Source organism: Pomacea canaliculata, linkage group LG10, assembly GCF_003073045.1.
Source record: "Pomacea canaliculata isolate SZHN2017 linkage group LG10, ASM307304v1, whole genome shotgun sequence".
Classification (NCBI taxonomy): domain Eukaryota; kingdom Metazoa; phylum Mollusca; class Gastropoda; order Architaenioglossa; family Ampullariidae; genus Pomacea; species Pomacea canaliculata.
In genome coordinates, this window is record NC_037599.1 from 23082124 (window position 1) to 23098361 (window position 16238).

General features: G+C 36.8%; 1 protein-coding gene across 1 annotated transcript; it reads left to right on the forward strand.

The window, feature by feature from the left end:
• The first annotated feature begins 1 nt into the window (after window position 1).
• On the forward strand, window positions 2-16190 carry LOC112573356 (phosphatidylinositol-glycan-specific phospholipase D-like). Its single transcript, XM_025253647.1, has 25 exons — window positions 2-476; window positions 1159-1217; window positions 1629-1707; window positions 2128-2225; window positions 2454-2564; window positions 3270-3318; window positions 4050-4110; window positions 4232-4339; window positions 4777-4804; window positions 5074-5213; window positions 5526-5718; window positions 6099-6226; window positions 7165-7277; window positions 8004-8080; window positions 8228-8338; window positions 8774-8842; window positions 9144-9294; window positions 9881-9936; window positions 10753-10850; window positions 11714-11913; window positions 12275-12417; window positions 13564-13651; window positions 14371-14483; window positions 14878-14955; window positions 15505-16190. Exons 1-25 carry the CDS (start codon window positions 374-376, stop codon window positions 15589-15591), a joined length of 2541 nt encoding a protein of 846 aa, XP_025109432.1. The 5' UTR covers window positions 2-373; the 3' UTR covers window positions 15592-16190.
• The last annotated feature ends 48 nt before the right edge of the window (window positions 16191-16238 follow it).

Consider the following 16238-nt stretch of genomic DNA (forward strand, 5'->3'; position numbering starts at 1 on the left):
GATGTGTCGGTCATTTCGCCCCACTGCAAAAGCCATTTCGTCCCATTTCGTTAAACTTATTCGCATGGTTCTGTTAAAATAGGCAGCTGAGCTTGCATATTATATTGTTCTAATAACATATGGCTCTTTTAGTAGTATTTGACGTTAATAGCTACTTGTTTCATCGGTGATCAATTCATCTTTTGGGCTTGGGACAATTTGACTGTTCGGACCTAACTGGGGCGAATTGACTTTCTGTAGGACGAAATGGTCTTGGGGCGAAATGACCTGTCCCCTTCCTCACGTAGAAGTAACTGCCGGTGCATGTTCATCATTAGATGTGTAGAGATTAGTCTGTGTCATGTGACTGTGTCACAGATCACTTGACAGGACAATGGCAGGACAACTTGCTGGATGGTTTTTTGTTTACATTACTTTCTTGTTTTCATTTGTGTCCCAGATTAAATGCTGCGGACCAGCAATACACACGGAAATAAGTATGAAATTTAAACATATTACGTACTATAAAGATATTTATTCTAGATTAAGAAAATTGTACAATGTCCTGGTTTGAAAATTTGCATAAAAAACTAAGATTTAAATGTTATAGTGCTTATTGCTAACGGGGTGGGTGGAAATGGGGGAGAGAGGATAGGTCGATCGGTTCTACCACGAACTAGTCCATGGTTCTACCGTAGAACACCGAAGAACAGATCGAATAGTTGTTCCCTAGGAATAGTTACAGACATACAGAGCAAAAGCAATCGCGTATACAATAAACTATACATTATTAACTCATACACGTACATGTACTATGGTCTTCCATCTTCGCACTCCAGTACCCCAAAGCATGCAAATACCAGTAGATCAGCTGCACACATTGGCTGACATATGGATTAACACTATTTATGATGTGTAGGACCGTAGGGGTCTTTCCTGTAACTTTATCTTATATGCAATGATGGATGCTTAATAAATTATTTTAATTAATTAAAGATCACTATCTTGACTTTGATCTTGGGCGTTTACACGTACTGTACATGTCATTATACATAAAATACACTCTGATGGGTCAAACCGAACAGATTAAACAAGTGAAAGAATGTCAAAAGAATAAAAATGAGAAACATGGACACTTGCATTTATTTTTGTTATTTGCTTTTTATTTTCTGTTATAAGGTCACCGCGCACAAGACTACTTTCACTCAAAATATGCAGAAAATTTGAAGATTCAAGAGGTGGGTAAGACATACAGTCTGCCAATCTGACAGCTGCCTTATTTAATAAGAACACTTAGAATCTGAAGAATGATGTAAAGAACAACAAGAAATGTTGAGCAAACAATGATCGAACAGGTCAAAAAAAAAAAAAAAAAAAAAAAAAAAAATTGATTAACGCATGCAGGCTTGTGTTCCAGGAGGCAGCCAGAGGATGAGTGGTGTTTCAGTGTGCTAATTATGATGACAGGGAAAAAAATTCCATCAAACCTACAGTAAAAAAATTTTGTGGCTGAGCCTGCTGCATTACCTTTAGATTTTAATATCAAATGAAATTAAGCTTCAACTATTTGAAGTTTCTAAGACATATAGTTGTTTGGCATTGATAAGTTTTGGATAGGAAAGATCTATTTTTGTGTATTTGGTTTTCAGCTGCTTCTTAAACACCAGGATGCCCTCCAGGCAGGAAGTCCCTATCCTGATGCTTATTACCCAGATATTTGTGCAAATGGTAAATTTTCCTAGTTTGACATGCTTGCTGTTAGTAATTACAGTCGATTGCTTAGCATGCAGTTGCTTTTTTACACTTGCATTGACTGTCAGATGTCCAGAGATAGTTTTTTTTAAATGTCATCAGCAATATCATCTAGTATTAATGTTTTAGTCTCTACTGCATGCAATAAAGGGATACGATAAATAAATGATCTCTTAACATAAAAAATGCAAGGAGGGCTAAGTAGTGATCTGTTCTGAAGGCGAAGAAATAGCACTTTTGGCTGACAGAAAATAATACCTTGTTTGCTTTTGCTTTTTATATGCCTTGAAAACACCTTCAAAGGAAAGTGATACTCTGTGTAGCCTTAGAGATAAACTTCAGAGATCTATTGCATGAGTAACACTGAAAGAGAATAAAGTTTTGGGTTTATTGCAGGAAAGTACCATGACATAGCAGAAGACACACACTGGACACCATTTATGAATGCTACCATCAATTATATCCGCTCCAAGTACCCGCCTCCTTGGGATCTGGCAAGTTATTTGTAATTTTTAGTATGACTTCATTTAGTTACATTTGACCCCTGTGTTTGAATGGATGAGTGGCTAAGGTATATGGGTTTCCAGGCTATGGTGGGTGGGACACGTCATGAAAGTTTTGTACAGTGTCTTATATTTTAATTGTTCTCATGACTTATTCTACATTTGAGAAAACTGGCAGTACATTATGAAACCCTAAGTGCTTATGTCTATACTGTGCAGGCAACAGAGAAGCTTGTTGTGTTTCTTCTGGGTGTGGTTTCACATCAAGTTGCAGACGTTCTGTGGCACAGTCTAGGCATCCAGCAAGGATTCTTGCAAGCTATGGCTGCTGTCAGTGTCTATGGTATTCTTAGAAATAAGAAAACTTGAACAATTAATCCTGAAGTTTTGCACCAAAATAAAACTGAAAAAAAACAACACATGCATACAAGGGAAAATGGACAGAGAATGGCCCCAGGAGCGCCTTCAAACAGCTTTGAGCCAATGATGCATAATGTAAAAAGGAATGGTATCCAGCACTGTCAGTTTCAAGTGATTGTGTTTTTCGCCATGCCAGCAACTGAGGCCATATGGCGAGAGGGTTCGATCGAGCGGTCGACAGAAAAATGTCTAACGTGTACAACAGTACATACCTGTGATGGATATTTAGACATTATCTAGATGAATGCGTTAATTTAACATTTAATTTAATTTGTATATTTTTATTCATATATGTTAATTACATATTAATACAGCACATGTATGAATATACACATTCACTCATATGTTACATATATATATATAACTTACTAAACTTGAAGGATGATTTAAATACATACCTCATCAGTTTCATAAATGTAATCGACTATTTCGTTATTGCTCTTATTACCAGCAGAAAAGTGGAAAGAAATTAGTGAGAGAGACAGAGACTGCATGCACGTTTTAAGAGTGTGCATGTGTGCTGATGTAGATGTATGTATGCATATGTTTGTGTGTATGGTTGTGTATGTGTACACATGTCCATCTAGCCATATAATACAGATTTCTTGCTTTCAGCTCAACTTCCATGGCATTTTTGATGCAGCCCATTCTGTTGGTGACTATGGTGAGCATGAATTTCTTTTATTAAATGACTAGATGAAAAGTCATATATAATAAAATAGGAATAGTACTTACATGTTCCTATAGATATACAGATATGCCCTTATAGGAAGTCTTGGGCCTACTGATGTTCTATGCTGATAGCAAGCACTCCCCTACGGAAAAGATCTTGATTGGAAACCATCAGAACAAATGGGAAAGTTGACCAAGAACCACAGTTCTGCAAAATGCCTATGTAGGTGGGAGTGAGGTGGTGGGGAGGGACATTACTGTTTTATCCAGAGCCAGCAACTAAGGCTATATCATGGCAAAGCAGCGAGTTGCCTGTATTATTGGGACATTTTTTTTTTTAAAGAAATATGCAGTCTAATGGACTTTTAGTTATATTTGAATAAATGCTTTTGATATTTCTTAAATAGAAAGAACAAAAATTATCTCACCTGTGTTATAAACTAGGACAGTTATGTCCATTCATGTAGTCAAACAAAACAGGATGAGCAGGATAGCAGAGGTTGTTGTGGTGGCGATAATGATAACATTGATAATGGCAGTACTTGTGGTAGGAGTGAGAAGAATGACAGTAAAACAACAACAAAAAATAGCCTTTCACTGAATTCCATTTGACTTGGCCTTCTACATTCACCAGACAGAAATTCCTGCCTTATTGGTTGTCAACATGATACCCAGTGTGTTGCATGCTTTTCACTGATTTGTGCCATCATTGTTTTGATTCAGGTGGTGATGTCCTAGCACAGTTTGAGTTTGATATGACATACATGCCATATTTCACAGAATGGTAAGTTTTTCACGATTTTGAATAATTGCCTTTTAACTTAGTCCAGTTACTAGCATGTTTAGATATTAAATGAGAAGAGGTATAATAAGTAACAGCCTGCTTTCTATTGAAATAAATGCAGGTATGTTCCTGTGGATGATTTGTTTGCTATCTACATAGAACTGTATGGAACCACACGCCTGCCACGTGATGTTATTGTGTCCTGTACAGCAGAGTTATATGCTGAAAGGTGAGACAATATTCATCTTTTGTTCGGCATAAGAATTTATATATATGTTAAATTAAAATGTAGATACTTTAGTGCAGACAAAAAGTTATTTATGTAATATCTCTTTTTTTCTGCAAAGACTTCACATTTCTGTAAATAATAAAGAGAGTGATGAAAGTCATGGGCAGTGGAAAGTCTGTAAGAAATCCTGGTTGTAACTGTTCAAATTATTTTCTGTAGCATCTCCCTTCCTTTGTGTGCATAAAACATGCAAGTTATATTCTTATCACCTAAAGTGTGTGCAGACAGGTTGGTGACTGCTAAATGATGTATGTTAGAAAATAAGAGTCTGCATTAATATATGTATTGTTGTTAAACATTGTGGGAACAACGTTCACTCATAACATTTTACAGCCAGAAACAAAATGTCATAACAAATGCAATTTTTGTATTAACAGGTTGGGTGAAAAGCTTGCTATGGCTAAGGTAAGGGAGACATCACAAACACACAAACATTATAGCATGATTGCTAATTGTTGTGATGAATGGCCTGATTTCTAAGTATTCAAATTTATTCTCATTTAAGAAAGTCTCATCACAGCAGTAACTTACAATTTCATTTCTGTTAAAGGAAGTGTTATTTTAATGTGCATTTTTAGCTTTAAGTAATAAAATTTGGTTACATTGGTTTCCATTTTTTAATGTCATGTGCTGCATTGTCTGATCACTGTAAAAATAATTTTTTTTGGTCTTAGCTGTACCCATATATTGCTGTAAAGTCTCCATTTATGCTGTCTCAACTGAGTGATTACTTCTTGGGTGGGATAGATGACATGTCAGTGTGGACAGAAAACACATGGCAGAAGGTTGCTTACATGTTGGAGGCTGGCACAGGGTAAATAGTGCATTTTTGCATAGCTGTGTATATATGTGCATGGGTGTTGTTTGTATGTTGATTCAAGTATTTATCATGCGTGCATGCATGCAAATATAAATGTGAGCTTGCATGAATGATTGCCTAACCTTGATGCTACATGCATCTGTGTGTGTTGAGAGAGAGATAGATGTAACACATAAATGTACTTTGTGTTTTATATTTTCTGTGTGCATTAAGTGTATGTTATTTTTTGTTCCCCTTTACAGCATATGTTACCTGAACACTAATCCAGTCTTCATAAAGTGTGACCTTTTTTTTCCCCATTTACAGGGTATGTTACCTTAACACTAATCCCGTCTTCATCAACTGTGACTCCAGTTTTCTCCATGAAAAACAACTCAGCATAAAACCAGAAATAAAGACCTATTCCCTGAAAAGGAGGCACAAAAGTGTGGAAAGTGATGATGTCATCATCAAGAAGCACCTACGTGGGATCTTACTATCCCCTGCACCTACACTGACAGTATGTGCATATAATTTTATGCACTCATATGCAGGCCCGTTCTTAGCCCCCGCGGGGCCCGAGGCAAAGGGCATGTGCGGGGCCCTCACGCCACGATCACACGGTTTTAGTTGGGATCTAAAGTCACTTTTTTCCTCAGGGATATCTCGTCTTTTATCATTGACAGCACGCTGATACACATTACAACATAAGCCTACGATTAATTTATTTGTAACGTTCGTCAATAGCGCGGGGCCCTAGGCAGATGCCTCGTCCGCCTGCCCCTAAGCACGGCCCTGCTCATATGTATGTATGTTTATGATAAAATGAATATATACAATGTGTGTATGTGACTTATACCTGTTAATGTGTATTACCCAAATATCTGTTGATACTTTCAGATGGCACTGCAAGAGGAAAAGAAGCAAAAAATATCAAAAGCTAAGATGCAAAAGTCACTAACCACACCAACCCAGCGTAGTCCAGATGCACTGTACACCATTAACAGCACATACGCTAAACTTGGCTGGTAAGCAGGGTCAAGCCATAAATACAGTTGTCACTTTGACACACCAGAGTTTGTATTCATGGGCATCGATAATTTACCAAGGGGTAAAATCGCCTTAATTTGCTTATGGAACCAGTGGATATAGATAGCCAGACAAACTGTCTCCATATTTTCATGATCCACTGAGCATGTAAAGTTAAATTCTTAACTGGCATAATGGGAATCCCCACTCCCCCCCTTCCAAAAAAAAAAGGGTGGGATTGTTCATCTGAAAGAAGCATAAAGATAGAAAACAACAAACAAGAAACTCCATAAAATCCAATTTATTCATTCTAAGCAGATGATGCAAATAATAGACAAAAAATTGATTCTCATTCAGAAACAAAATGACCCATTTTTGGAAAACTAAGGGATGATTGATTTAATTTAACATAAAGGAAGAACAAAGGCAAACATCAACCGAAAAGTTCAGTTTCATTTTTTGTGGCATCTGTTAGTCTCAGATTATGAAATCAACAACACAATTTTGTACCATAGTACTTCCCAAGTTTATTTATCAACTCAGTAAATTCTGTGGTCACTTCTGTTTTATTTGTTCTAACATGCTGTCTGCAATTTTTACCAGGCTTGATCTATTTTATTGGCAGAGAACCATCCAATAAATTACCTACTCAATAAAAGTTAAAGGTAATCCTGTGACCTTACAGTCATATGGAATTGAAGTGTTAGAATCCTCACTTATCTTAGGGCTAGCTTCTGTGTGGGGAAAGCCTTGATGTTGATCCTGATTAATCCCTTTTAGAGACATAGATGAATAGATCTGTATGCTGTACATGTAACGTGATTTGATGGTAAAGTATTTATTGAACACAATACAAAGTGAACACACAAATTTGTGTGTCACCCAAATGTGGCAAATCACATAAAGTGCATTCACAAGATTCCTGTTTTTTGTACAGGTCTATTGCTGTGGGTGACTTAGATGTTGATGGCAATGACGATGTCATAATAGGAGCACCAGGGTGCAACAGCAGCAGTGGTGTGCAAAATGGTGCTGTCTTTATTGTTTTTGGTGAGTATCTCCTGAATTGCAGGATAAACAAAGTGTTGGACATTAGATGCACAAAGAATTAGAGGAGTTAGAAGAAAGAAAGAAATCTGCAGTTTTGGAACAAAATGATCATTTGAACAAGATGATTCCTTTTTTTTCTCTTTCATCTGTCTTCTTCCTATCATCAGCATGGTAAGATTTGCTCAGCACCAGACAATACAAATGAAACAGACTTGGTTAATTGAACATTCCCAGCCTGCAAAACTAGTGGGGTAGCAGTGGGCCCAACTTGGGTGTGTAGTGGGGTCCACCACTAGTTTTGCAGGCTGGGTTATAATTGATATTTGATTAAGAAAATATGTAAGGTTACCAGACTGTAGTTTTAAGTCATTACAGAATTTCATTTTCTCAGACCTCATTCTTTCATGAGATGCAAGTCACTGAATGTCAGTATTCTCATCTGGGAACAGAAAAAAATTAGAACTGTAAAGTTATTGTAGGACATTGGAATGCCACATTAGCATGTGTTTCCAGATGTCTCAAGCCTGTAGCCTTAAAAAATGATATGATTTTCATTTCTGTTCCCAATAAAAATGTCAGTTTTCAGAGATATGCATGAGGAAGAATTTGCTCAGAAATTTGAGAACTAAACCCAGATTTTACACGTTTTTTTCAAAAGGAAGACCTACTGAAGTACATAAAAATAGTTAATATCCATTAACAGGCCCCTTTTCTTTTAACTTGCAGGAAGTGATAAAGGTCTTCCATCTACTAACCTTGACTTGAACTACTATGCTGATATAGTACTTTCTGGTCCAGCAAACGTAAGCAGCTGTTGAAATGTGCAGTGTGTAAATTTTTATGGGCATGCAGTTTGCTTTTAATTTGACACTATCTGTTGTGCTTTCCCCCCTTCAGTGTATCCATATTTCTGTCTTGTTTGAAGCTGATGATCTATCTAATATCATCAGGCTCACGGACGGTTTGGAGCATCACTGGTAGTGCTAGACATTAATCAGGATGGCCACCTTGACATTGCTGTAGGAGCTCCCAGTGTGGGATCTGATCTGCTGACATATTCTGTAAGTGCTTTAGACATATACTGTGCCTTAGACATATGCAGTAAGTTTAAGGATATTCTGTTTGCTTTAGATGTATTTTATGAGTTCTTTCTGGAATTTCTTAACTGGACAAATGTCATTGAAGGTTTGAGCAAATCTGGTAAAGCTGTATGTAAAGGTCACAGGAACCTTATGGTTTGGGGACAAATGTTCAGGGCACTGAAACTTTGATCGGCATGATGATAAGTCCATGCTTGTTTATCAATACATTTGCCAGTGCTATGGGTCTTTAGGAGAGTTTAAAGGTTTTGATGCTTCGGCACTTTGCCCTGTTAAGAACAACGTTGAGATGCTGTTTAGTTGAACATGATGTGGGAGATTCAATACCCTAGAGCAGAAGTTAAGCATCCTAGTTTGTTGCTTGGTTAACTAGATGTAACCATACTTTTTTAACAGGGAGCCGTGTTGGTGTACTATGGGAATGGACAAAGAACATTTGTGCACAACATGACAGTATGGTGTGAGGTGGGTATGCAGCATGAGCACTGGGTTTTTTTCATGTAGTCTGCACTGTTGTTAGACTTTTTGGAGTTCAGGGATCACACAGTGCATGTAGCTAATACATGCAGAAGAATTAACACTACAAAGATTACATAATTGTTGATAATTCTTTTTATGGGTTTTTTTTTTTTTCTTTAATGCAAAATCTTTGTCTCACTGTTAACGAGGTAAAGACATCTTTTGGGATGGTAACATCTTGGATCCTGATTTCTTAAACATTTAGTTGTGCTTCTCAAGGAGTAAAACTCAAGTCTCTTGATTTCAGGAGAAGTTCTGTACACTTGGTACATCTTTAAGCACTTTGGATTTTAATGGGGATGGCTATCCTGATCTTCTAGTAAGCTCTTCATTCTCAGGACACAAGGGAGACCAGCGAGGATTAGTAGCAGTGCTTCTTTCTAATAAGAAGTACATAGGTAAATATTTGTGTTATTCCCAGTTTAGCTGCAGTGAAATAGCAGATGGAGTGATCTTTAACAAAGAAAAAGGAAGAAAATATTAGAAAAAATAATTGATATCTCAGGCGCATGTACATGCGCACACACATTCATTCATTCTTGACTAAAGATTAGTATTAAAGGAGCAACCTTCAGTATTTTATAGCTGTAACACAATAGACCAGTTGATGAAACCTACAGGTACTAGAGTATTGAATATGTTTATGGGATATGTTTTTATTTAGCCTTTTCTTGGGTATAAAAAAGAAGGGAAAGAGATAGTAAAAGGTTACAAAACATTCTGATGTTGAATTTGACCAATCCATGGCAGAGATCAGAAACTGAAGAAAGCTATTCTCCAGGTTTAGTAAATTATTTGCTCTGTGCCACTGAAGAACGATGTCCAACTACAAAAAATATGTGAAACTGCATATTAATAAATGCAAAGTGCTAGCTTAAAAAAAATCATACTGTGGTCACAAATATGATTTTGCAAATAAGTTTCTGTTACTGAAGTTTTTGATGGGTTAAAGGTAATGTAATAGCATTCTCTTTTTAATTACAGGATACTTTGCAAATATCAGCATTGAGCAAGCATTTTGGCTTCAGACAGGAAGTCAGGTCTAATTTCACTCTTATTGTATTTTATGTGTTCATTTATTGTCTCTTCTTTAAACAGTACGTAACCAACATGTCAGTCCCTGATGGCTACGTAGGGGTGGGCTAGTCGTACAAGAACACAACAAAGATCGAAATTCTTGCACAACTGTAGATTTTATTCAGAGTTTCACTCGGAGGCTAGCCTGCCGTCTCTCCACTCTCACTTCCAAACTAAAAAGCACCTCTAAACTGTAAAGCTACATTACTTATTCTATCTTCGAACATTCCAGAACTATCCACCCCCTTTTCCCACAGTCTCATGACCTTTCTCAACCCCCCCAACCCTGCCCTGATGGTCATGGTCTCCCCAAGTGGCTCAGGCAACTTCATAACTTCTGGTGTAACAATAGGTCCAGTCACCAGTAGCCACGGGTAGGCAGTTCAAGGCCGGCTATTATGCACACAGCCGGCGTGAGAAAGGGACAATCCTGGGAGCTGTTCAATCCCTACCCTCTACAAGCAAAGACACAACTTAGTACACTACTAGAGTGCTACAAGTATATCTTTGTATCAGAGTGTGTACATGCATGTGACATCTCATGCGCAAATGAGAGGCAGTAAATAAGCAAATGTGCATTTATGCCATTGTTAATGCAAGTTGTGTCCAAGTTAATTTGTGTGTATGTGTGTGGGCATATATGCATGCAAGCATGTCATTAAATATGTGTGTGCACTTAATACACTTATGTCTCTTGCCAAGATGTCTTTTATGCTAGCCAAAATAGTTGCGTAAATCTGACCAATAGGTGATTCCCCCTAAACTAATACATTTGACAGAATTACAGCTGGTTTGGCCATGATGTCTCCGGTTATGAAGGCACAGATGGTGTAAAGTGGCTGTTAGTGACAGAGCCAGGCCTTCGTCACTGCATTCTGTGAGTGGGCTCTTCATTAATTTTTTATTTGAGTAGAGCTTCAACAAATGTTTTAAATAGTACAACAGATGTAACAATTGATAAACAGATGATGCTTTTGATGATGATGTAAGATTGTCTCCCATTATCTGCACAGTGAGAGGTGTACCCACTAAACATCAGTCAACCCTAAAACGGACTCTGTGTAATGTGTAGCTATATTATATTTACTTAAAATATATCTTTTATGACAATAGGTGCATTATTTTTGTTATATTTTTGTTAGTGTTATATTTGGGGACCAGTTAAAAATATGACTCATATTTACATGTGTGGACTAATTTTCATTTTGAAATCGCTTAGTAAATGTGTTTGTAAATAACATCATGAGAGCAGAAAGGCGCCCATTAGTGTAGTGGTTAAAACAATCACTTGTCACAACAGCAGTGAGTGGCGTCGGGAGTTTTCTCCGGGTACTCTGGTTTCCTTCACCACATCTCTCTCCCCCCCACCCCCGTTACATCTCTCACCACCAATAGTGGGAAACTGCCAAAGCACTTTCTTAATAAATAACCCAATCAACCATGAGAGCAGAAGTACTCATGTGTATGTAAATAACATCATAAGAGCAGTATTTAGTTACAGCCGGATTTATTTTTTTTAATGAATAACCATTGTTGCAGATGAGTATGAGTGAAGTATGAAAGACATATTTGGCAAAGGCAAATTTTACTTCAAACAAACACAAAAATGTCCTGCTTTGATACAAAAAAAAATCCTTGAATAGCATTGCATATACTGAATGAAGCAAAATTTCCATCATATTTATAATTTAAATTTCACTGTGTGATAAACTGCTCTTAATAACACCAATTTTTTTCCAGGACTAACTGCAGCTTTACAAACAATGACACCCAGAGTCTTGGTCAAGTCAATGTGTTTACAGTCAGAAATGGCCAGGTACCAACACTTGTCACCCAGATGAGAGGAGAACAAGAAATGGATTCCATGGGAACCTCAATAGCCATTGGAAAACCTTATCCTGATGGAGGGATCATTATGGCAGCTGGAGCTGTTGGCAGAGGTGAGCACAATTTTTGAAATTTTTTTCATGAAACTGAGCAAGTTTGTTTTTCACTTTTGATTATCTTATTTAAAGTGTAAGTTTTTTTTAAAATCTTAGTTGTCTCCTCTTTTTTGTAGGTGCAGCTTGAAGAGACCCTCATCCTCATTATTTTTGTCACTTTATCTGTTTTTTTGAAGGCTGCATTTTGAAAAATAAATTTAATCATTATGCAGTATTTCTAAATCATAGAGGGTTATTGTAAATGGGAAAAAAGACATTATAGATTTAGAAATTGTCTAGTGGGGTAACTGCAAATGGATTGCAGATTTTGATTTGGTTTTTAGTCTATATGCACTACCCATGACATCATTACTTACAGATGTGCTGGGATCTGTGGACAACGTACCTTGGACTTTCACACAGGCAGGGGTTGTGCAGCTCTTCAACCTTTCTGATGGCGCTCATCTTATTACAACATTCAGCGGAGATCGCCGATCCAGCAACTTTGGTGGCAAAGTTATGGTATGCTGCAATATATATATAATATTAAGCAATATTAATCACCAGAAAACATGTTTAACATATTCACTAGGTTTATCACAGCTTGAGTGTTTGCTCATTGATTCATCAGCTTCGGCTTGTATTTACAAATCATGTTTACTCAGCCTGCTACACTTCCTAGTAACTTGGTAAATCAGCTACCTGCAGATAGCGGCTAAACCCTTGCATTAAAATACTCATGTTAAGCCTCCCCAAATTATTTTTACCAGCCAGTAATTTAGTGGAAGAGTCCTCTGTAAATAATCTCCCATGGGAGTTTAATAAGGCTAAGATCATGATGGATTTAGTTCAACTGCAGGGAACACAGAATGTTTCTAGACTAAACCTAATGGTGGGCATATGCTATGATACCAAATTACTTAGTACACAATTAAAAAAAAAAAAATAATAATCTGTGGGTTGCAGACATGATAATAAAATGAAATTGAGTCTCGTAATCAACATGGTGCCCTTAAACTTTTTTTCCATTGGTCATTTTGTTACTGAATGAAAATAAATTAATATTTTATCCATCTAATACTTGCTTGAGGAACATCATTTGATCAAAATGAATAACTTCAGTTGTTGGCAGCTTCTTGCTTGCTTTAAAAATTTTTTTTTTAACATTTGAAGTTTCCTTGACCAAATAAGTCACTTTCACCACTCGGACTACAAGGCTATATTCAAATGCTCTCTGAAAACATATCTGTTCACAAAGTACTATCACTGAAATACTATCCCTAACTCATTTGTAATACTGTCTGTCGTGGTAACCATCAAGTACAGCTCCAACTGTTTACAGTATCCTTCATACCTTTATCCATTGCTTTACATTCTGTGCCTGAACATATCTCATTGTCCACTATCTGTTCATTTATCATTGCTGGTCTGCGCAGTTAGTGGGGTCTGTCTTTTTTGTGGTGCTGCGCATTACAAATAGCCATTATTATTATTACAAATAATACATGTGCATTGTCGCCCTTTTTCAGGAATTCCAGCTATATGCTGATTGGTTAGGTAACATCACCTACTCTTGAATTAGGAGTAAGTTTTTCTCCCAGGGTAACGTAACTAATTACTTACCCATGTTAGGGCAATTTTACTGATGAATGAATTAAACATCTTCAGTTTGCTGACGTGAATGATGATGGCTATGATGACCTCCTTTTGGGAGCCCCATTCAGGACTGAAGACATCACAGAAGAAATTCATGCAGGTGACGAATTTCAGAGGCTCATTATACTTCAATGCATCTTTTACATTAGTGCAGCCATGTGGTGTTAAAAATGCATGTGCTGTGACCTGTTTAAAAAGTATAACCTGGAGTAACATGCTGTGGTGGATAGTCCCTTTGATGAGCAGAGTATTGTACTATACCTATATCATTTATACAGTTCACAGTAGTGTGTGCAGGTTTGACTTCTCAATTTCTCCACAAGTGTTTGAGAGTGATAGTGGGTTTTCTGTTTGTATATGAGTTTATTGTTGCTTATTCAGGCAGAAAGTCCATAACATGCTTAGGCATAAAGTCCTTTGACAAGTTCATGAAGGGTGTTTCATGGTGACTATTAAGGCATACAGGGAATTAAATCGTTAAGTCCAGGGAAGTCACACACATTAGCTGGTTTAGCAAATGTGTAGAAAAGTTGACTTTCCCGAGCTGTTAAACTGATAGGTGGCCTGTAGAGTGCTGGGGAAACAAAAGGCAGCAAGGGAGAGGAGATAGGTACCACTTTAACAAAACTGTTGGCACCAAAATTAAAAGAAAATGTTTTAGTATTTCTGTATGTGTACTTGTGATACTTTCATTTGTTTGATAATATACTTAAGCGTCATGTTTCAGTAACATGTATGTATAGTTATGTGGGATGCATGCAAATCTAATTTGATTCATGCAGATCTATAATTCATTTATTTTATTTTCCTGTGAGGCAGGTGAAGAAGGAGGAGTTTATATATTCCTTGGTGGAAAAACATTTCCTCGGGGAAACAATGCCACTTTTCACTGTCTTCCATCTTCTCTGGTAAAGCCATGTCCAGCTCAAAGTGTGAGTTTTTCATACTCTCTGATTTTTCAGAAAACCATGTTTCACTTAAACACACACGTGATGCTGAAATGTGCAGAAAAAATGATGAGTTTATTTCAAGCTTTTCATGGCAGACTTGAAAGATAATTCAAATGAAAAATTGTTAGGACATATATTTCAGATTATATCACATATTTGCTTAATTTGCAGCTATCAAAACTGTCAGAAATAATTTTTTGTGATATTTGTTGGTGTTGGTGATTATTTATTCCATTTTTAACTTTTGCTGTATCTTTATAAGACCTGCAGTAAACTTAATAATGTTTTATAGCTGTGGCACAATTTTATCCAATTAAACATTATAGCTAGCTCCAGGTCTAGGTATACATGGGAACAAACATCTTTGTCATGTTAGGCATCCATAGAACTTACCTTTGGAGAGGACAGAGCAAGACTAGGATCTCAGTTTGCTGTTGTCAAGAGTAAAACACAGGTAAATACAGCTGAAAATTCTGTTTTCTGTATTTCATTTAGCTGGGATCTGATTAAGGCAGCACAAAAATCTATCAAACATTTGATGCTGTGAACTTCCATGAAGGACATCATGTCAGAGAACATGATGGTTTTGGTAACTACTCTTCGGGAGGTCACAGCTTGAATAAACTGCTCTATTATTAGTAGCCCATTGTTGTGGTCGTACTATATCCAGTATGAGCTTATTATTCTCTAATTAAGTTTTCCATGTTGATTTGTTTGACATTCAATGTGCGTTTTGTGGAGTTATGCTTGATTAGCAAAATCAGTTATCTCCCTTTTGTTATGGCTTAGTAGGCACAGGATGGGTGAGAGGGCATTTGTTGTTTGTGTGCATGAGAGAGAAGGGGAGGGGGCTATTAGGAGGCTCTTGCCTGTCTCAAGATGAGCCAGCACTTTATAGCTGTGAAGATAGAATCAGTAATCATGTTCTTTACCTTCCACTGTCACTAATCTATTTTGAAAAATTAGTTTAAACTGAAATATGGTTTGTGGTTTTGCTTTTCAGTTGCAGGTCTTAGTCACAGCACTACACAGTTCCAGGGGTGCCAGACTTTCAGGAACTGTGGCTGTTTATTCCTTTCCTCATCATTAATCAAATGTGCAATAATCAAAATCTGCATGGCCTTCTGACAAAGAAACTGGTCACTAAAAATATGCATGGAACAGTGGATTTGTCAAGGCTGCATGAAAAAACAAAACAAAACAAAACAATCCACACACACATACTTTACGACCCACAAGTAGCAGTGCTGTCAAAACTGTAGTTGTGATTGAAAATTTCATCCAAAAACATCAAAGGTGCCTTGGAAACCTCACTGCAAATAAGGTATTTTTAGTTTTCATGATGTGTTTATCATGTTTTGTTGGGGTGCAGTATTTAATGGACACCATCCAGGTACTCAGCTGGAGAAGTATTCAAGCTGAAGCACAATATTAACAGAATGGATATTTTTATGTGCCATATGGTTTAAATGTTTTGAATAGGAAAGGTAGTTAAAGGAAATAAGGAGAAAACAAGGAAAAGGAAAAAAAAAGCAAGAGAAGTAATGTGACTTAAATTGTAGTAAGAGGATCTCGGGGAAAGACAAAGGATGTGTGTAGTGACATAAATTTGTGAGACATCTGTTTTTGTTTTTTTTTAAATTGTCTGTGATACTATATAAATGTAAATAAAGTCATATTTTGATTTTGCATGGACTAGTATGTTATTTGTATACAATTCATGAATTGTATATATAC

Excerpts from the sequence above, each read along its gene's own strand:
- LOC112573356 (XM_025253647.1), top strand. The coding sequence starts at position 374 with ATGGCAGGACAACTTGCTGGATGGTTTTTTGTTTACATTACTTTCTTG. Across the intron at positions 9,937-10,752 it reads GGCTTCAGACAGGAAGTCAG|AATTACAGCTGGTTTGGCCA; the intron begins GTCTAATTTCAC and ends TACATTTGACAG. Across the intron at positions 13,652-14,370 it reads CACAGAAGAAATTCATGCAG|GTGAAGAAGGAGGAGTTTAT; the intron begins GTGACGAATTTC and ends CCTGTGAGGCAG.